The sequence below is a fragment of the Chiloscyllium punctatum genome, chromosome 10, assembly GCF_047496795.1.
Source record: "Chiloscyllium punctatum isolate Juve2018m chromosome 10, sChiPun1.3, whole genome shotgun sequence".
Taxonomy (NCBI): Eukaryota; Metazoa; Chordata; class Chondrichthyes; order Orectolobiformes; family Hemiscylliidae; genus Chiloscyllium; species Chiloscyllium punctatum.
Genome location: NC_092748.1, coordinates 32860965 through 32883984, shown reverse-complemented (window position 1 = coordinate 32883984; position 23020 = coordinate 32860965). Strand labels below are relative to the sequence as shown.

Sequence of the window (23020 nt, the reverse complement as noted above, 5' to 3'; positions counted from 1 at the left end):
AGACTGACAAGACTTCTATCCTTCCAAAGATGCTTCAGGTGGAGGATACCAGTACATCTGAGTGTGCAGTGCAGCAGCTGCAGCAGCAGGCTAGGTGAATGCAGCATTCTCTGCTGCTTCCGAACCCGCTGTGCTGTTAAATGTAACAAAGCCAACTGGCTGTTGTGATATTAGCTTGATCAGTGAACCTCCATATCCCTTAAATGATCGAAAGACAAGGTAAATCTCAAATGGTTTGATGTCTATAGGAAGGCCACTGACAAAAAGCACACCTCTTCATTGTTGTTATTTTCTTCACTTTGCGTGCTCATTTGGGGAGCTGATTGAATCCATTGGATCAGGTTGTGAAGGGGTGGGTGGTGGTCTGAAAGTGTGCTTTACCTGTGAATGGAGAAACTCGAGAGATGATGTTAGCTGCTGAAAGTATATTTGCGTTTCCTCTCTCATTCCTTCCTAGCCAAGGTAGTTATCAGTATGAAGACAGTCTCACATTTAACTACACTAATTTGTGTCTGCTATTTCAACTTCCTTTGGGTTCTTGAAGTCTGTTACTCTGTTCATTATTTATCCCATTATCAAGTTTTATACAATCCAGAAACTTCTAAATTGTACTGCCTAAGCGAGTTAGTCAATTATAAACAAAAATCAATGGTCCTAAAATCAAATCCTCGGGTGCCTCCATCCAGCTTATTCAAAAATTATTTTCTTTTAGCAAGTTGATACTTGGCTGATGTGAAAGCTATCAGGAAAAGTATTTCAAAAATCTGGAACAAAAGGAAAACAACAAAATGCTTCCTGTGCTTTAGCAATTGAAGAGGCAGATTCAGTTCAGATTTGAATCTGAAATATTTGTGGGAAACAATTGCTGAATATATTAAACTATTTTCTCTAAATGAAACTTCCCAAATAAAACAATCAGAATTACATTGGCAACTGTGGTAGACATGATTTGGAGATGCCGGTGTTTAACTGAGGTGTACAAAGTCAAAAGTCACACAATACCAGGTTATAGTCCAATAGGTTTATAGAGTCATAGAGATGTACAGCATAGAAACAGACCCTTCGGTCCAACCTGTCCATGCCGACCAGATATCCCAACCCAATCTAGTCCGACCTGCCAGCACCCGGCCCATATCCCTCCAAAACCCTTCCTAATCATATATCCATCCAGATGCCTCTTAAATGTTGCAATTGTACCAGCCTCCACCACATCCTCTGGCAGCTCATTCCATACACGTACCACCCTCTGCATGAAAAAGTTGCCCCTTATGTCTCTTTTATATTTTTCCCCTCTCACCCTAAACCCATGCCCTCTAGTTCTGGACTCCCCAACCCTAGTGAAAAGACTTTGTCTATTTATCCTATCCATGCCCCTCATAATTTTGTAGACCTCTGTAAGGTCACCCCTCAGCCTCCGACGCTCCAGGGAAAACAGCCCCAGCCTGTTCAGCCTCTCCCTATAGCTCAAATCCTTCAACTCTGGCAACATCCTTGTAAATCTCTTCTGCACCCTTTCAAGTTTCACAATATATTTCCAATAGGAAGGAGACCAGAATTGCACGAAATATTCCATGTCCTGTATAGCCGCAACATGACCTCCCAACTCCTGTACTCAGTACTCGGACCAATAAAGGAAAGCTACCGAACGCCTTCTTCACTATCCTATCTACGTGTGACTTCACTTTCAAGGAGCTATGAACCTGCACTCCAAGGCCTCTTTGTTCAGCAACACTCCCTAGGACCTTACTATTAAGTGTATAAGTCCTGTTAAGACTTGCTTTCCCAAAATGCAGCACCTCACATTTATCTGAATTAAACTCCATCTGCCTGATCAATCACCTGATGAAGGGACAGTGCTCCGAAAGATAGTGCTTCCAAATAAACCTGCTGGACTATATCCTGGTGTCGTGTGATTTTTAACTTTGGTAGAGATCAACATTCTTTGAATTTGTAATATGAAAAGGGCCAATGAAGTCTTAACAATAATTAACAGAATTTAAACAGCTCAGCCTCAAGTTCTGATATTCTCTAAAATCCAAACGAAACATCACACTCAAAATGCACTCTCTTTTTCTGAACACTCAAAACACAGCAGCAAAGATATTTTAACACAGTACTCTCCTCTGGCTAAAGAATGACCACTGACCCCACCGGTTTTTTTTAAACAGGCAGTATAGAATTTCAGGACACTCAATCAATTTATTTTAAAGTTACAAGTTTGATAACTTAAAAGGACATAATGATGTAAAATTTCAATGTAAGAACAAAATCTGCCCCATTACACGGCCTGAAAAACACATTGAATTGAGATCCTGATTCAAACAAGGTAAAACAGTTACTTAAAAGGATTTTCTGAAGCAGTATTTTAACAAACTAAAATTTTGAAACATCAAACACTCTCAGCTTGGCACAATTTACATGGAAACTTTCCTTTTTCAACCCAAGTATTAGTACAACCTTAATTTCAGTGTTTCTTGATTTTATTTGCATCCTCTCACTGACATTACCCTTATAAAAAGAGAAAGCCCTTGCAGCGGACCACTTGGCACTGCAATCCAAGCCACTCTCTTCCCCCAGAACGAAGAGTCATAGAGCCTCAAATTTCACCACTTGGGGACTTTAACCCCTTTCTTACTTTATTCCTCATGAGGACTCGAACCCCACTCAAACAGAAAAGAACCCAAATACCACAGAAAACTTGAACCCCAATTTAACACAGAAAACTTGAACTCCAATTAAACACAGAGAGCTTGAATCTCACTTAAACACAGAGACCTCAAACCTAGCTTAAACACAGATAGCTCAAACCTCAGTGCAGTGCGGAGGATTTGAACCTCAAATCAACGCACCCAGTAGACTCGAACCGTAGTAACGCGCAGAGGACTCAAACCTTAATCACATCCACCCAGGGGACATTAACCCCAGTACCGTGCAGAGGACTCGAATCTCAATTATACCCACCCCAGGGGATTCAAACCCCAGTACCGCACAGCGGACTTGAACTTCAATCACACCCACCCCAGGGGACTCGAACCCCAGTAACGCACAGAAGACTCGAACCTCAATCACACCCCCTCCCCCAAATGCAACACAACAGACTCGAACTTCTACCAGCCAGCGTGCTTGAGAAACTGTGTCTCTCTACTGAACTAATTACCATTTGAGTAGTCCATAGAGTAGAGAGCGAGCAAAGGGACCATCACCAGCAGACAGGAGTATTGAGAAGGACCAAAGTTTAAAATGTTACCTTGTGGGCTCGTCCAACTCGAGACATTGATGTTCCGGGTGGCAGCTGACACTGTCCGATTGTAACTATTCGTTTGGATCCTGCCGACTTCGCCAATATTGTTGTCCCATTCCCCCCTCAGATGAAGCAAAATGTTCAGAGACACAGTATAGTTTTACCTCCTTCATCTTTACTCCAGGCCCTGGAGGGAGAGAAAATGATCGTCCATTTGCATAAAGTCATGGGATCCCGTTCTTCTCTAGAACAATAGTTTCTCAATGAACTATATAGTCATTTTACAGGGAGGAACATCCAGATAAGGCAACATACATGTTAACTGGCTGATGGTTACAATCAGCAAGCATCAACAGTAAAGATTAAGCCATCTGTTGTTACACAATGAATGTTCTTCACTCTGTTAACTGGCTTCACATAATGAATACTTTTCACCTTGTTAACTGACGTTGCATACTGAATGCTTCCGATATTGTTAAATGGCTCTACATTGTGAATGCTTTTCCACCTTGTTAACCCATAACCCATGTCTCCAGAACCCTATTGTTAACTGTATGTTCTTATCTGATCTGAATCATGCTCAGCTGAACCTCTTGTTTCACAAAACTCAGCTCTTTCCCTGCCTGCTTGTACCCTATACACATTCTCACTTAGATCCCTTTTACATCTTTCCCCTCTCGCCCTAAACGTATGCTCCTTAGTTCTAGACTCCCCCATCCCAGGGAAAAGACTTTGTCTATTTATCCTGTCCATGCCCCTCAAAATTTTATAAACCTCTATACGCCAACCCTCAACCTCTGATGGTCAGAGAAGACAGCCCCAGCCTATTCAGCCTCTCCCTATAGCTCAAACCCTCCAACCCTGGCAACATCCTTGTAAATCTTTTCTGAACCCTTTCAAGTTTCACAACACCCTTCCGATAGAAAGGAGACCAGAATTGCACACAATATTCCAAAAGTGGCAAAACCAATATCCTGTACAGCAGCGACATGATCTGCCAACTCCTGTACTCAATACTCTGACCAATAAAGGAAAGCATACTAAACGCCTTTTTCATTATCTTATCTGCCTGCAACTCTACTTTCAAGGAACTATGAACCTGAACTCCAAGGTCTCTTTGTTGAGCAACACTCCCCAGGACCTTACCATTAAGTGTATAAGTCCTGTCCTGATTAGCTTTTCCAAAATGCAGCATCTCACATTTATCTCAATTAAACTCCATCTGCCCCTCATCAGCCCATTGGCCCATCTGATCAAGATCCCATTGTCCTCTGCGGTAACTTTCTTCGCTGTCCTCTACACCTCCAATTTTTGATGTCACCTGAAAACCTACTAACCATGCCTCCTATGATCACATCCAAATCATTTATATAAATGATGAAAAACAGTGGACCCAGCACCAATTCTTGTGGAACACCACTGGTCACAGGCCTCAAGTCCGGAAAGTCTCTGGATTAATAGTCTAGCAATAGTTTAGCATTATCTCCCTGGATCAGCGTAACAATGTTGGTCTCTTCACTTAGGAAATGATAGAATTTCTTTAGAAGCAGTTCAGAGATGGTTCATGTATCTGATTCCTGGGATAATGGGTCAGTACTCTTATGAGGAAAGGTTGGATAGGTTGCACCTGTATTCATTGCTGTTTAGAAGAGTAAAGATGATATTGTCCAACCATAACTCCTGAGGAGATTTGATAGGGTGAATGTTAAGTGTATGTTTCCCCTTGTAGGTGCGACTCCAATGAAGAAGCACAGTTTAAAAATAAAGGGGTTCCCACTGAAGACATAGTTGAAGATTTGGTTTTCTCTCAGAGGTCAGTAATCTGTGGAATTCTCTTCCTTAGGGAGCACAGGAGGCAAAACCATTGAATACTTTTAATGCTCAGTTCGTGAGATTCTTGACTGACAAAGGAGTCAAAGCGTAGATGGGAAGGTAGGCACCGTTCAGTTATGATCTTATCAACTAGCGAAGCAAGCTCAAGGGCCATATCTTCCTCATCCTAATTGATCCGTTCAAAGATTGTTGTGTAATGTACCCAAAGTCAGAGATGATATGTAGCTATAAGTGGAAATTTCTGCTGAGAAGGACAAAATAGATGGCCAAGCAATACAGGCAGGTTAATGGAATATGAACAAGGTGGCAGATGCAGTTTAATGTGGAGAGCTGTGACATAATTCACTTTGATGGTAAGAATAGAAAAGCAGAATAATGTTAAAATATGTCAACCTTCTAAAATTTGATGTTCAAAGAGACTTGTGTGTTTTTGGAAAAGCAACACAGAAAGTTAACATATACGTGCAGAAATTATTTGGAAGGCAAAGGGCACATTGACTTTTATTGCAAGAAGGTTGGAAATACAGGAATCAGAAGTCTTGTTACAATGAGATGGGCCATTTGTAAGAACATACCTGGAATATTGTATGCTGTTTTGGTCTCCATATCTAGGGAATGATATACTCCAATGGAGGTGGTACAGTGAAGGTTCATTGACTTGGTTGCTAGAATGAAGAAGTTGCACTGTGATGACAAGCTGAGTAAAGTGGGTCTCAATTCTCTGGACTTTAGAAGAATGGGAGATTATCATTGAATTATTGTAGAATCCCTACAGTGCGGAATCAGGCCATCTGGCCCACCAAATCCACACCGACCATCAGAAGAGCATCCCACCCAAATTGACTCCCCCACTCCATCCATGCAAACCTACACCCCTACCCCCATAGGTAATCCATCTGCATGCACCCAAGACTTTAGCTAATGCAGAGCATAAATACAAACCAATTAGAGAAGGAGGGTTTGGCAGTCATATCTGGAGTCAGTCACCAATCCCTTTACAAAATATTTGAAACAATAATAGAAAACAAAACCCTGCGCCTCTACTTAAAGAGGATAAGGCAGTACCAACCATAGCTTCAGGCCAATTTCAGCAATGGGCTTTAATACTAAGTGCTTATACTTACAAGTTGGAGCAAGGTTCACGAGGCCACTTAACAAATTTGGATGTTATGAACCACCTCTCAATGACAGATACAAAACACATGGTGCCACCACTGGAAGAGTCCATAATGGTTTTAAATTTTCTGGACACACTAACTGTCACAGCTGACAATGTCAGACTTTGGACACAGAAAGATTCTGCCCCTGATTAAATTGAAAGAGCTGGTGGTGCTGGGGAAGCCAAAGGGCCATCACACACAGAAGTGATACCTTTTTGGGCCCTGAGAAACCTGATCACTGCAGAGGAGAGCATATTATTGTGGGGAGCAAGAGCGATTGTCCAGAGTACAGGTCGCCATGAGATACTGGCTGAATACCATCCTGGTCATCCAGGGGTTTCCAAAATTAAGATGTTGGCAAGAAATTATGTCAGGTGCCAAGGTTTGGGTACAGACATAGCCGCACTGGTGGGGCAGTGCCCAGAGTGCCATCAGGGCAAAGTTATAACCAGCAGCTCCCCCACATTTGTGGGAATGGTACAGTAAACCCTGGACTCAGTTACACATCAACTGTGAAGGCCCTTTCGTGGGCTCAATGTTCTTAGTCATTGTGGAGGACCACTCAAAATAACTGGGTGTGCATAAAGTTCATACATAAAACACAGTGACGGCAATACAAATATTGCATGCATCTTTTTCAATATGTGGACTACTGGAACTGAGATCACAGATAATGGGACATCATTTACCTGCAGGGAATTTGAGTTACCCTAAAGTCGAATTGGATTTGTCATATAAGGATAACTCCATACCATCCATCATTCGATGGTCTGGCAGAAAGTGTAGTCCAAACTTTGAAGGTAGGCTTAAAGAACCAGCCTACTGCTTCATTAGATACAAAACTGTCTCAGGTCCTATTTGATTACCCCTCAAATAAATATTAGGATAACTCTAGCAGAGTAGCTCATGTGAAGAAGACACTGCACCAGGTTAAGTCTGACCTTCCTGAACCTGGCGGTGAGGATGAAACAGCATCAGGAAACACTAATGCTAGATACTTCAGGGGAAGAAGGTTGGTGTAGGAGCCACAGGAATGGCCCTGCATAGGTAAGAGCATGTCAACGCAAGATCGGGAACAGTGACGTAAAACGTTCGGGTCAGTATGAAGGTCCTGAACAAGCACCTGGACCACATGAAAACTACAAACGTGGAAACAGTGCGGAACCAAAACATGACTGGCTCCTCTACAACCTTTCTGATTGTTCTGAAACCTGTGGGTTTTCCCTCTCCATCTGGTGTTGAAGACACCTCAAAATCTGAGATGGACACAGTGGATATTGCCACCTCAGCACCTTTGCTGTCTGAAGATGAGAATGAATTTCTTCTGAGATGTTCCAGGTGCAGGAAGTGAGCTACAGTGCATTACAGGGCGTATGTATCACAGGCAGGGTTGGAGGAAGCTGACCCGGTGCTAAAATGTCTCTGGAAAAACTACGAAGAAAGAACCAGCTGTACTCTTAGACTCGGAGGTAGTAATCTTAATAAGGTCAACCACATGGCCATCATCGAATGTGAGTTCCCTGATTGGGGCTGTTAACCTGGTCCAATCAGAGAGCCCTGACTACCAATGCTGGATGGGATTCAATGACAACATCAGGTCATGTCGCACTTACCCATACGTAAGTTGTTCCCAGTGGTTTATATTTTCTGATCAAACTGGGATAATGATTCATGCACCCAACTTTTGGGTTTGTCTAAATCAGGTGTCAAGAAGATTTTTATTTTCACAAGGTTAATTTTAACTTACGTCAATGATGGTGACAGGTTTGTCACACCCAGTTGGATTTACAAAGCCACTAAGTTGTGTTTCTGTCTCTGCCAAAAGTTAGTAACTGCCCTTGTCACTTTGTGTAATTATACTTGGTATATAGTACATATGTGCTCAATTCTGGTCTCCCTCCTAACAGAAGGATGTTGTGAGACTTGAAAGGGTTCAGAAAAGCTTTACAAGGATGTTGCCAGGGTTGGAGGGTTTGAGCTATAGGGAGAACCTGAGTAGGCTGGGACCTATTTCCTTAGAGTGTCGGCGGCTGAGGGGGGATCTTATAGAGATTTATAAAATTAAGAGAGGAATAGACAGGATAAACAGTCAAGGTCTTTTCCCCAGGAGAGTGGATTCCAAAACTAGAGGAACTCGGGTTAAGGTGAGAGGGGGAAGATCATAAAAGTACCTAAGACCAACCTTTTCACACATAGGGTGCCGGAGGAGGTTGTGGAGACTGATGAAACATTTAACAGGCATCTGGATGGGTATATGAATAGGAAGAGTTTATAAGAATATGGGCCAAATGCTGGTCAATGGCACTAAATTAATGCACAATATCTGATTGGCAAGGACGAGTTGGGCCAAAGGGTTCGTGCTATACATCGCTCTGACTCTGTTAGTCTAATAGTGAAGTGAAGAAACAGCAATCATCCTCTAAGGTGCTGGCACACAATGATACCATGTGAGTTCTGGTAAGGACATGCGATGCCTCCCTGCACAGCATCAGGGTAGCATTGCATCATAGGTGGCCCAATGGAGAGGAATGCTCAATCACATATGCATCCCAGGATTTTGGCTATTGCCGAGCGGATATATGCCCAGACACAGGAGGAAGTTTTGGTGATCACATTTGGAGTCAGGAAGTTCCGCCAATATCTTCACAGATGTAAATTTGTAATAATAACCAACAAGAAGCCAATGCTAGATCTACTTAAAGAGGACAAGGCAGTGCTGCCTATAGCTTCAGGCCAAATTCACTGATAAGCTCTATTACTAACTGCGAGTAATTGCAAGTTGGAACACCACTGGGAGGCGAAGTAGCTGCCTCCCACTGGCAGATACACCCCTGGTGCTACTGCCACTGGAAGAGTCTGTAATGACTTTAAATTTTCTGTACACGTTTCCAATCACAGCTGACAATATCAGATTTTAGACACTGAAAGATCCGCTGCTGACAAATCTGAAATAGTTGGTGGTGATGGGGGAAACCAAAGGGCCATCACAACTAGAATTGATATCTTTTCAGATCCTGGGAGACCAGATCACAGTAGAGAATGGTATGTTATTGTGGGGGGACAACAGTGATTGTCTCAAGCAATGGTCGCATTGAGATTCTGGCTGAATACCACCAGAGTCATCCAGAAGTTTCCAAACTGAATTTATTGGCAAGAAATTATATCTAGTGGCCAGGATTGGATGCAGACATTGCTGCATTGGTAGGGTATTGCCCAAAGTGCCACTAAGGACAAGAAATTACGGCTAACACTCTTCCACATTCATGAGAATGGCCAGGTAAACCATAGACTCAAATACAGATCAACTATGCAAGTCCTTTCACAGACTCAATGTTCTTAATCATTGTGGATGGCCACTCAGAATGACTGAACATGCATAGAATTCATAACTGCATTCATCTTTTGCAATAAACAAACTCTCGGAAGTGTGGTCACAGATGATGAGCCATCGTCTACCAGCAGAGAATTTAAAGTATTTTGTAGAGTCAAATGATATTTGTCATATAAGGACAGCTCCGCACCATCCATCATGCAATGGTATGGCAGAAAGAGCAGTCCAAACTTTGAGGGCTGCCTTGAAGAAGCAGCCTACAGCTTCACTCAATACCAAATAGTCCCAGTTCCTAGTTGATTATTGGAGCACCCCACTTGCAGCTACAGAGATAGCTCCAACAGAGTTGCTAATGGGGAAAAGGCACAGCATCAGGTTAAATCTGATCTCCCTGGATGTCGGAGAGAGAGTGAAACTGAACAGGGAGCACCAACGCTGACACAAGACTCCTCTTAGCAAGAGAGACAGTTTAGTTCAGGGTGACAAAGTTTGGTGTAGGAACCACAGGAATTGCCTTGTATGGGTGAGAGACAAGGTTGACGCGAGGTCAGGTCCATTGATGTATAACGTTCGGGTCAGTGCAATGGCCCTAAACAAACATGTGGACCAGCTGAAAGCTGCAAACTCACAAATGGTGTGGGAGCACAACATGCAGGCTCCTCAAAGATCTTTCCGATTCTTCTGGAACCCATGGTATAACAAGTGTAGAAGATATTTCAGAATCTAAAATGGCCTTGATACCTTTGTCACCTGAAGACGTGAATGAATTTCTTCTGGGATGTTGCAGGATGTTTCAGGGACAAGAGACATGGCACTGTGCATTACAGGCCGCAAGTATCCAAGGCAGAGCTGGGGGAACCTGACCCGGGGCCAAAATATCCCAGGAGGTGCAACAAAAAAAGAGAACTAACCTTCGTCCTTGGAGTGAGAGGGGAGGGCTATAGTGACTGTAATGGGATTGGCCAGGTAAACCCTAGGTCGACTTATGCAAGTCCTTTTCCTGGACTCAATCTTGGTCAGCCAGGTGGCTGTCATCGAATATGAGTTCCCTGATTGAGGCTGCTAATCTGATCCAAACAGGGAGCCCTGGCTGACAGATATAAACAGAAGTGTCAGAGGTTCTATTAACTCTGAGAGCTGGCTCTGAGGGAGCTGGATCAGTATTAAAGGTTCTCCACGTATAAATAAAGGGAGATTTGGCGACAGGATACCATACTCTGTGAAGTTATTACATTTAGAGCAAAAACATTGGAAGCTGTTAGATCCCATAAGCTGCAAAATGCCTCAAACCTGAAGAAAGTTGAAAATAATCATTACTGAGGCAGATGCAGCTTTGGCATTGTACCTTTGCTGTCTCACTGACTGCATACATTTCAAAAAACATCAACAGCGGGTGTAATGGTGGCACGTGCAAAATGTTTCCTTCCTAACCATTGCATTTTCTCCTTTACTATTTAATGACTTTAATGATGATGATGTCACCAAGATCTCTGTGATAAAGTGTTCTCCATGAAACCACCAGATACCAGCATGCTTTTGAACTATTTTAATGAAGACCCAATAATGAGTGAATTAAACAAAAGTACAGTATCATGAAGGGGTGTTTTATTATTTTGACAATTAATTCAACAAAATATGGTAATACATTACAGTTGCAGACTAAAAGTCCCTCATTCGCCTGAAAGATCCAATAGTTGAACAGGTTGCTCCCCAGTCACTGAATCTTCTGTATTCACTGGGCCTCATGAAGTACTGTCGCCCTCTGTAGTTGGGATGTTCATAGAAGATCCAGTAACCGTCCATCACATGGCAGGAGTGGATGTCACGGTAACGGAAACGATCGTAGACAGATGGACAGTCATCCATGAATTCCATCATCTGTCCTCCAAAGTCAGGCCTCTCATAAATCTTCATTCTGTAAGAGCCTCCTCGGTACTGCAATAGAAAGACATGAAAGATTTGTGATGCAGCTACAAAAACATCTACAATCAATAAATGAGGGACTGATGATATTTCATGCATACAGACAGAAGTATACTGACATCAGTAAAAATCTTAATGTATTTCTGGTTTCTGTTGTGAAGAGACTATTTGTCCAGGTGGGGCCAGCATTCCCTTTTCTGTCATCTTTTCTGTCATTTACAGTAAGATGAATGGGATGAATGAAAACATGTCCATTACCAGGTTTATTGTGTTATATTTAAACCAATTTGGCCTTGGTACTTTCTGCAATGCAATATCAATATGCCAATTAGACTTTTAGTTCTGAATATCTGATGTGTTATGAGTAAATGTTTCAATTAGATGCCAGCACCAAGCTGTAGTTATATGATGCATAACGAACTTCCCAGTTTGGACAACTATTGACTGAAGAATTACCCATACAACAAGTGCAGTTACAATTTGACAAGGGCAGTTACTAATTTTTGGCAACAGCAGAAACACAATTTAGTGGATTGCTAAATCAAACGGGTCTGTAACTGTTCATTACCTGTTACCGTTGAAGAAAAATAAAATCAACCCTGTGAAAATGAAGATCGCATTTACACCTTACTTAGACAAATGTTGAGTGCATTAATCATTATCTCAGTGTCAGTTTGATCAGAAAATGCACACCACCAGAAATAACTTACGTATGGGTAAGTGCGACATGACCATATATTGTCATTGAATCCCATCCAGCGCTGGTAGTCAGGATACTCTCCCCTGGTCAGAACATACTGGTATCCCATGTAATTGGGTTTCTCATACAGCACCCACCAGTCACTGTCAACACGGATGGAGTTACAGCGGCTGAAGTAAGGGGACAGGTCGGCACAGTCACTGCTGCACTCATAGTGCCGCCCCTGGAAGTTCCTGTCCTCGTAAAAGATGATCTGTGGGGAAAGAAACAGGTTTGTAAATTCACAATTTCTCACATTTAGCCATTCCTAATGGAAACTTTTAATACAAGATGTGAACTCCTAATAATTCTTGCCTTTCCCATTTTGAGTTCTGAATTGGCTTCGTAACCAAATGTGTTACTGTTTGACAGAGCTTGGTATTTATACGCTGGGCTGAAATGCCACACTGAGCATTTTCTTTTGTTATTCAAATAATTATAATGAGTTGAAACCACCACAAAAAAAACTGCATCACACATGACTTATACAGTAAATGCAAAGAAAACATTGAAAAGACACTTCAGTATTGTTGATAGTGTTTTGCTTCCATTTCATTTTAATTGTTGTGTGAAAGAAGATTACAATACATTGGAGCCTATTGTGTTCCCTATGCTATGCTTTCACTGCAATTTGCAGTGTTATTCAAAAGGTGTGGTTCCCATAGTTCAATGTTGTTGCCCAGCTCCTGAACTGGTTAACACCTAGATATGCAGGTAAGGTGGAAGTTGCTTAAATTATGACTCCAAAGGTAAGTTTGTATTGATGTATTACTTCTGTGTATTAATTCCAAATTATTCATCCAAGTTCAGAGATCTTTCACTCATCACATTTATTTGAGAACAATGCTACTTATAGCTCTGATGATGTATTAAGTTGTGTTATTGTACACTTTTGGTTCCATGAACTAAAATGCACATCCTTTTTCTCTCTACTATTTTTCCCGTCTAAATGACACATTAACTAATATGAGATGCCCAATGTTTTTCGTCATTTATATAAATGGTTTGGATGTGAACATATGAGATATGATTTGTAAGTTTGCAGATGACACTGAAATTGGTGGTATAGTGGACAGCGAAGAAGGTTCCCTCAGAGTACAATGATGATCTGATGGACAAATGGGCTGAGGAGTGGCAGATGAAGTTTAATTTAGATAAATGTGAGGTGGTGCATTTTGGAAAAGCAAATCAGGGCAGGACTTATACACTTCATAGTAAGGTCCTGGGGAGTGCTGCCGAACAAAGAGACCTTGGAGTGCAGGTTCATGGCTTTTTAAAAATAGAGTTGCGGGTAGACAGGGTAGTGAAGAAGGCATTTGTACGCGGGCCTTTACTCTTCAGTGCATTGAGTATAGGCTTTGGAAGGTCATGTTACAGTGTACAGAACATTGGTCAGGCCACTATTGGAATACTGCATTCAATTCTGTGTGTCCCTGCTACATGGATGATCTTGTGAAACTTGAAAGGGTTCAGAAAAAATTTACATGGTGTTGCCAGGGTTGGAGGCATTGAGCTTCAGCGAGAGGCTGAATAAGCTGGGGCTGTTTTCAGCAACTAGAAGAAAGAGAGGACTGCAGACCCATTGATTCCCACAACTAAAATGACTACACCTCGTCCCATCTACCTCCCACAAAAATGCAATCCCTTACTTCCAATTCCTCTGCCTTCATCGTATCTGCTCCCAGGAGGCGCAATTCCACTCCAGGACAGCCCAGGTGCCCTCCTATTTCAAGGGCCACAATTTCCCCTCCCACTTTATCAACAATGCTCTCCAGTACATTTCCTCCACTTCCCGTACCTCCACCTTCGAACCCCGCCTCTCCAACTGCAACAAGGATAGAACCCCGAGTCCTCACCTTCAACCCCACTAATCTCTAGATAAAGTGCATCATCCTCCATAATTTCTGCCACCTACAGTCAGACCCCACCAGTAAAGATGTGTTTCCCTCCATACCCCAATCTGTGTTCTGCAGAGACCATTCCCTTGTTAGGTCCAACCCCCCCACCAACCCACCCTCCACTCCTGGAACCTTCCCTCGCCATCGCAAAAGATGTAAAACCTGCATCCACATCTCACCCTCAGCTCCGTCCAAGGCCCCAAATGATCTTTTTATATCCAGCAGAGATTCACCTGCACATTCACCCACCATATCTACTGCGTCTGTTGCTTTCGAAGTGGTCTCCCCTGCTTTGGGGAGACAAGACACCAATTCATAGAACAATTGAGAACATCTCTAGGCACCAAACAACCCCACCACCCTGTGGCCGACCACTTCAACTTCCCCTCCCATTCAGCCAAGGGCCTGCAAGTCCTGGGCGCCCTCGACCATCAAATGTAAGCCGCCTGGCGAATGAGAGAAGAACGCCTCATCTTCCACTGAGGGACAGCATTACAGCTATACTGAGGGTGGGATTCCCGGAAATACATGCAGGGACGTTATTTGGGTTGAACTGAGAAATAAGAAAGGGATGATCACCTTACTGGATTTGTATTATAGACCCCGTAATTGCCAGAAGGAAATTGAGAAACAAATTTGTAAGGATGTCTCAGTTATCTGTAAGAAAAATAGAGTGGTTATAGGAGGGGACTTTAACTTTCCGAACATAGGCTGGGGCTGCCATAGTGTTAAGGGTTTATGGAGTCATGGAGTCATAGAGATGTACAGCATGGAAACAGACCCTTCAGTCCAACTCGTCCATGCCAACCAGATATCCCAACCCAATCTAGTCCCACCTGCCAGCACCTGGCCCATATCCCTCCAAACCCTTCCTATTCATATACCCATCCAGATGCCTTTCAAATGTTGCAATTTGGATAGGAACTTGTGAAGTGGATACAGGAAAATGTTTTGATTCAATATGTGGATGTACCTACCAGAGAAGATGCAAAACCTGACCTACTCTTGGGAAATAAGACAGGGCAGGTGACTGAGGTGTCAGTGGGAGAGCATTTTGGGGCCAGCACCCATAATTCTCTCAGTTTTAAAATAGTGATGGAAAAGGATAGACCAGATCAAAAAGTTGAAGTTCTAAATTGGAGGAAGGCTAATTTTGATGGCATTAGGCAAGAACTTTCAAAGGCTGATTGGGGCCAGATGTACACAGATAAAGGGACGGCTGGAAAATAGGAACCCTTCAGAAATGAGATAACGAGAATCCAGAGAAAGTATATTCCTGTTAGGGTGAAAGAAATGACTGGTAAGTATAGGGAATGCTGGATAACTAAAGAAATTGAGGGTTTGATTAAGAAAAAGAAGGAAGCATATGTCAGGTATAAACAAGATAGATCGAATGAATCCTTAGAAGAATATAAAGGCAGTAGGAGTTTACTTAAGAAAGCAATCATGAGGGCTGAAAGGAGACATGAGATAGCTTTGTCAAATAGAGTTAAGGAGAATCCAAAGGGTTCTTACAAATACATTAAGGACCAAAGGGTAACTAGGGAGAGAAGAGGGCCCCTCAAAGATCAGCAAGACGGCCTTTGTGTTGAACTGCAGGAGATGGGGGCGATACTAAAAGAGTATTTTATGTCAATGTTTACTGTGGAAAAGGACATATAAGATATAGAATGTAGGCATCTTGAAAAATGTCCATATTATAGTGGAGGAAGTGCTGGATTTCTTGAAACAAACAAAAGTGGATAAATCCCTAGGACCTGATCAGGTGTACACTAGGACTCTGTGGGAACCTAGCGAAGTGATTGTTGGGCCTCTTGCTGAGATATTTGTATCATCTGTAGTTACAGGTGAGGTGCCAGAAAACTGGAGGTTGTCTAACGTGGTGCGACTGTTTAAGAAAGGTGGTAAGGACAAGCCAGGGAATTATAGACCAGTGAGCCTGATGTCGGTGGTGGGCAAGTTGTTTGAGGGAATCCTGAGGGACAGGATTTACATGTATTTGGAAAGGCAAGGACTGATTAGAGATCATCAACAACTTGATTGAGTTTTGTGAAGAAGTAACAAAGAGGATTGATGAGGGCAGAGTGGTGGACATGATGTATATGGACTTCAGTAAGGCATTCGACAACGTTCCCCATGGCATATTGGTGAGCAAGGTTAGATCTCATGGAATACAAGGACAACTAGCCATTTGTATGCAGCACTGGCTCAAAGGTAGAAGACAGAGGGTGGTGGTAGAGGGTTGTTTTTCAGACTGGAGGCCTGTGACCAGTGGTGTGCCACAAGGATCGGTGCTAGGTCCCCTACTTTTCTTCATTGATATAAATGATTTGGATGTGAGCAAAGGAGGAATAGTTAGTAGGTTTGCAAATGACACCAAAATTGGAGATGTAATGCACAGAGAAGAAGGTTACCTCAGATGACAACGGGATCTTGATCGGATGGGCCACTGGGCTGAGGCAGATGGAGTTTAATTCAGATAAATGCGAGGTGATGCACTTTAGGAAAGCAAAGGTATACACTTAATGGTAAGGTCCTAAGGAGTTTGCTGAACAAAGAGACCTTGGAGTGCAGGTTTATGGCTCCTTGAAAGTGGAGTCACAGGTAGATAGGATAGTGAAGAAGGCGTATGGTATGCTTTCCTTTATTGGTCTGAATATAGAGTGCAGGAGTTTGGAGGTCATGTTGCGGCTGCACAGGACATCGTTTCGGCCACTATTGAAATATTGCGTACAATTCTGGTGTCCTTCCTATCGGAAGGATGTTGTGAAATTTGAAAGGGTTCAGAAAAGATTTACAAGGATGTTGCCAGGGTTGGAGGATTTGACCTATGAGGAGAGGTTGAACAGGCTGGGCTGATTTTCCTGGAGCATCGGAGGCTGAAGGGTGACCTTATAGAGGTTTACAAAATCATGAGGGGAATGGATAGGATAAATAGACAAAATCTCTTCCCTGGGATGAGGGAGTCCAGAACTAAAGGGCACAATTTTAGAGTGAGAGGGGAAAGATATAAAAGAGATATAAGGGGCAACGTCTTCATGCAGAGGATGGTACATGTATGGAATGAGATGCCAGAGGAAGTGTTAGAGGCTAGTACAATTGCAACATTTAAGAGGCATTTGGATGGGTATATGAATAGAAAGGGTTTGGAAGGATATGGGCCGGGTGCTGGCAGGTGGGACTAGATTGGGTTGGGATATCTGGATGAGTTGGACCAAAGAGTCTGTTTCCGTTCTATACATCTCTGTGACTTTATGACCCTCCAACCACATGGAATCAATGTTGATTCCAACAGTTTCCTCATTTCCCCTCCCCCCACCTTATCCCAGATCAAACCCTCCAACTTAGCATTGTCCTCTTGAACTGCCCTATCTGTCCATCTTGTTTGCTATCTTATCCGCTGCACCCACCCCACCAACCAATTACAATTTGCCCCCACCTGCATCCACCTATCGCCTTCCCATCTACCTTCCCCTAGCACCACCCCCACCCTCCTATTTATCTCTCATCCCCCTTCCCCCTTCATATTTCTGATGAATTGTTTATGCCCAAAACATTGACTCTCTTGCTTCTTGGATATGCCTGACCTGTTACCTGCTTTTCCACCACCATACTTTTCAACTGGAGCTATTTTCATGGGACCATCAGAGGATGAGTGGTAACCTTATGGAAGTTTATAAAATCATGAGGGACATGGATAGGGTGAATAGTCAAGGTCTTTTTGCCAGGATAAGAAAATCTAAAACTAGAGGGCGTGGGTTTAAAGTGAGAGGGGAATGATTTAAAAGGGGTCTAAGGGGCAGCATTTTCATGCAGAGGATGGTGTGTGCATGGAATGAGCTGCCAGATGAGGTGATGGTGGCTGGTACAGTTACAAAGTTTCAAAGACATGTGGTTAACTATATGATTGGAAAAGGTTTAGCAGGATATTGGCCAATTGCTGGCAAATTGGACTAACTGAATGTAGAATATTTGGTCTGCACGGACGAGTTGGATCATTGGCTCTGTTTCCATGGTGTACATCCCTATGACTTTATGATTGTGACAGCCATCAGGGACGTGAAGAAACACCAATGATCCAAGTGTTGGCGCACTATGATCACAAGTGAGATCTGGGATTGACATGCGATGTTTCCCCATAAAGCACCAGGATAGCATTACCAGGCAGCATATGTGGCCCAATAGGGAAGAACACCCAATAATGTATGATCCAGGAATTCAGTTAATGCAAAGCATAAATACGGTCAGTTAGAGAAGGAAGGTTTGGCAGACATTTTTGGACCCTGCCAAATTCCACCAATACCTTTATGATGAGCTTGCAACAATAAGGGACAACAAAACCCTGCAGGCTATATGAAGAGGACGACACAGTGTCACTCAAACCTTCAGGCCAATTTCAGCAATGGATTCTAATACTAAGTGCTTATAATTACAATGTGAAGCTCAATCCAAGAGGCCACTTAGCAAATTTGGATGCATTGAGCCACCTCTCGCTGGCAAATACAAAACAAATGGTAGTGCCACTGGAAAAGTGTGTCATGGTTTTACATTCTCTGGACCCACTTACAGTCACAGCTGAACAATGTCAGACTTTGGACACAAAAAATTCCGCTCTTGACAAAATTGAAACAGCTGATGGTTACCAAAGGGCCGTTACAATCAGAAGTGATACCTTTTTGGACACTGAGAGACCAGATCGCTGTGGAGAGCAAGAGTGATTGTTCTAAGCATAGGACACCATGAGATACTGGCTGAATACCACCCTGCTCATCCAGGGATTCCCAAAAAGGAAAATATTGGTGAGAAGTTATAGCTCAAATCCTCCAAACCTGGCAGCTCCCCCATATTAATGAGAATAGCTAGGTAAATCCTGGACTCAGTTAAACATTGACTATGAAGACCTTATCATGGGCTCAATGTTCTTAGTCATTATGGAGAGCCACTCAAAATAGCTGGGCATGCAAAAAGGTCATACATAAAACATGGTGGCAACAATACAAATATTGCACACATCTTTTTCAATGCATGGACTCCTGACAGTGATGTCACAGATAATGGGGCATTGTTTGCCTGCAGGGGATTTGAGTTTTCCTGAAGTTGAATGGGATTTGTCACATAAGGATAGCTCCATACCATCCTTCATCCAATGGTCTGGAAAAATAAGCAGTCTAAAATTTGAAGGTGGTCTTAACGAAATAGCCAACTGCTTCATTAGATATAAAACTGCTCTGGTTCCTACTTGATAATAGAACCACTCCTCAAACAAATACAGACTTCTTCATGCGGGTTAAATCTAATCTTCATGGACCTTGGGGAAGGAGGGTGAAATAGCAGCAGGAATGCCATTGATGGACACAAGTTTCCACAACTTGAGAGCAACAGATTACTTCAGGGATGAAGTTTGGTGTAGGAGCCATGGGAACAGCCCTGCATGGGTAAGAGCATGGTGAACGTGAGATCAGGAACAGTGATGTATAAAGTTCAGGTCAGTGCGATGGTCCTGAACAAGCATCTGAACCAATATGAAAGCTGCAAACTCGGGAAAAGTGTGGGAGCAAAACATATCCAACTCCTCAACAGCCTTTCCACCTGTTCTGAAACCCATGGGTTTTTCCCCTCCATCAGGTGTTGCCACCTCAGCACCTTTGCTGCCTGACGAAGAGAATGAATTTCTTCTGAGATGCTTCAGGTGCAAGGGGCAAGCTACAGTGCATTACACATGTATCAGAGACAGGGTTGGAGGAAGCTGACCCACTGGTAAAACACCTCAAGAGAAACTATGAAATAAAGAACTAGCCGATATCCTCAGACTCAGAGGGGGAGGGATGGAGTAATTGTAAGGAAGTCAGCCAGGTGGCCGTCATTGAATGTGAGTTTCCTGATTGGGGTTGTTAACCTGGTCTAATCAGGGAGCCCTGGCTGACAGATATAAACAGGAGAGTTAGAAGTTCAGTTCACTCTGAGAGCTGGCTCTGTGGGAGCTTGATCAGTGTCAACGACTCTCCATGTGTAAACAAAGGGCGATTTGGTGATTGGACACCAGCCTTTGTGATGTTATTACATTTAGAGCAGATACATTGTGGCTTTAGATCCCATAAGCTGCAAATGCCTCAAGCCTCAAGAAAGTTGGAAATAATCATTATTGAGGCAGGTCCAGCCTGGGTCTTGAACGGTTTCTGTCTTTTTGACTGTCGAAACTCCAAAGAACATCCGCAGCCTATGGTACTAGTGAGCCTTTGACAATGCTTCCTACTTGACCTTGGAATTTTCTCCTTTTCAAATTACTGACTTGAATGATGATGATGTCATCAAGATCACTGTGATCAAGCATTCACCATGAAACCACGATTGTGAACTATTTTAACGAGGACCCAATAATGAGTGAATTAGACAAGAGTGCAGTGTCATAAAGTTATTTTACTATTTTGACAAATAATTCAACAAAATAGATTCATGCGTTAAAGTTGCAGACTAAAAGTCCCTCATGCGCCTGAAAGACCCGACAGTTGAGCTGTAGCCTCCCCAGTCACTGTATCTCCTGTATTCACCAGGCCTCATGAAGTACTGTCGCCCTCTGTAGTTGGGATGTTCATAGAAGATCCAGTAACCGTCCATCACGTGGCAGGAGTGGATGTCACGGTAACGGAAACGATCGTAGACAGATGGACAGTCATCCATGAATTCCATCATCTGTCCTCCAAAGTCAGGCCTCTCATAAATCCTCATTCTGTAGGAGCCTCCTCGGTACTGGAATCGAGCGAAATGAAACATTTGTGATGCAGCTACAAATATATCTACAAACGACACGTGCAACTGGTGATATTTCGCATATACAGACAGAAGTATATTGATATCGGTAAAAATCTTAATGTATGTCTGGTTGTGAGGAGACAAGTGGTGCCAGTATTCCCTTTACTGTGATCATTTCAATATTTACTGTAAGATGAATGGGATGAATATAAACATGTCCAATGACAGGTTTTACTGAGTCATATTTTAATCAATTTGACACTGTTACTTTCTGCAATGTTAATATAGCGATTTGACTTTCAATTCTGAATATCTAACTTGTTACAAGCAAATGTTTCAATTATATCCTAGATGATCATCAGCTTTGCAACAAGCCATCAGTATATGAGGCACAACTAACTTGCCAGTTTGCTCAACTATTGGCTGATGAATACCCATACAACAAGTGCAGTTACAAAGTGACAAGGGCAGTTACTAACTTTCGGCAGCGACAGAAATCAAATTGGGTTTGTGACAATCCTCTACCTGTTACCATCACTGGGGAAAGTTAAAAACAAACCTGTGAAAGTAAAGATGAAGTTTGGAGCTAATTCAGACAAACCCAAATGTTGAGTGCATTAATCATTATCTCAGCGTCAGTTTGATCAGAAAATACAAACCACCAGAAATAACTTACGTATGGGTAAGTGCGACATGACCAAATGTTGTCATTGAATCCCATCCAGCGCTGGTAGTCAGGATACTCTCCCCTGGTCAGAACATACTGGTATCCCATGTAATTGGGTTTCTCATACAGCACCCACCAGTCACTCTCAATATGGATGGAGTTACAGCGGCTGAAGTAAGGGGACAGGTCGGCACAGTCACTGCTGCACTCATAGTGCCGCCCCTGGAAGTTCCTGTCCTCGTAAAAGATGATCTGTGAGAAAGAAACAGTTTTGTAAATTGATAGTTTCTACACTCGGCCATACCTAATGGAAACTTTAAATATTATATATGAACTCAGAATAATCCTTGCCTTTCCCATTTCCAGTTCAGATTTGGTTTAGTAACTGAATATGTTAATGCTTCACAGGGCTTAGTATATATATGCTAGTCAGAAGTGCCTCACTGAGCATTTTTTTTTTGTTATTCAAATAATTGCAATAATTTGAAACCACCACAAAGACTGCACTACACATGACGTATACAGTAAATGCAAAGAAAACATTTGAAAAGCACTTAAGTATTGTTGATAGTGTTTTGCTTCCACATCATTTTAATTGTGCTGTGAAAGAATGCAACAATACATTGGAGCCTATTGTGTTCCCTAAACTATACTTCCACTGCAACTTTCAGTGTTATTATACGTTCAAAAGGACATGTTTCCAAAAGTTCAGTATTATTACATAAGTCCATTCCCCTACTGTTTAACACATGGACATGCCCATCTGGAAGAGGTTGCTTCAATTATTACTCTAGGTTGGTTTGAATTAATGTATAACTGTTAATGTGTTTTAATTCTAAGTTATTCATCCAAGACCAGAAGACGTTTAAACTCGCCACATCGATTTGAGAACAATACTATTTATAACTATGATGATGTGTTGTTTTCATCCTCAAATGTACATCCTTTTGTTACCTACCTTTTTCTACTTTGTTCTGAATTACACAATAGAAAGGCAGTGCTAGTTTAATGAAAGCTCAATTCAGAATGTGGGGACAGCAGCTTGGATTCTTTACTAGGAAACCAGTGAAGGAAAAGCTGTGGGATACCCTAAATCAAGATCAACTATAATTTGATGTATTTTATACCATGATCACAAATTTGGTTACCAGAACTGACATCTTTCAACTGAAAGGAAAAGATAAACATGGAATCAATAAACCTGACTGCAAAGAATGTGGCCATTCATCCCATTATAACTGTGCTACTCTTTTAAAGAGAACCTCAAGTCATTGCACACCTCTGCTCTTTTCACATAGCCCTGTGATTTTCTGACCTTTTCCTGTTATGTGTCCAATCCCCGTTTGAAATTTGCAACTGAATCTCGCTTTCCACCTCTTCAGCTATTACATTCCGGAGTAAAACAATGTCTCAGATCGAGTGTATTGCTGAATCCAGACAATGGAGCAGACAATCCATGAAAACTGGGAAGGATTATT

General features: G+C 42.4%; 2 protein-coding genes across 2 annotated transcripts; both read right to left on the bottom strand.

The window, feature by feature from the left end:
• Window positions 1-11148: 11148 nt before the first annotated feature.
• On the bottom strand, window positions 11149-12572 carry LOC140482004 (gamma-crystallin M2-like). The gene is made up of 3 exons (XM_072578831.1): window positions 12543-12572; window positions 12199-12441; window positions 11149-11500 (listed from the first exon to the last, which is right to left on the bottom strand). The coding sequence occupies exons 1-3, from the start codon at window positions 12549-12551 to the stop codon at window positions 11225-11227; spliced, it is 528 nt and encodes a 175-aa protein (XP_072434932.1). The 5' UTR covers window positions 12552-12572; the 3' UTR covers window positions 11149-11224.
• Window positions 12573-20522: 7950 nt separating this feature from the next.
• LOC140482013 (gamma-crystallin S-1-like) lies at window positions 20523-21931 on the bottom strand. The gene is made up of 3 exons (XM_072578839.1): window positions 21894-21931; window positions 21552-21794; window positions 20523-20872 (listed from the first exon to the last, which is right to left on the bottom strand). The coding sequence occupies exons 1-3, from the start codon at window positions 21900-21902 to the stop codon at window positions 20597-20599; spliced, it is 528 nt and encodes a 175-aa protein (XP_072434940.1). The 5' UTR covers window positions 21903-21931; the 3' UTR covers window positions 20523-20596.
• Between the last annotated feature and the right edge of the window lie 1089 nt (window positions 21932-23020).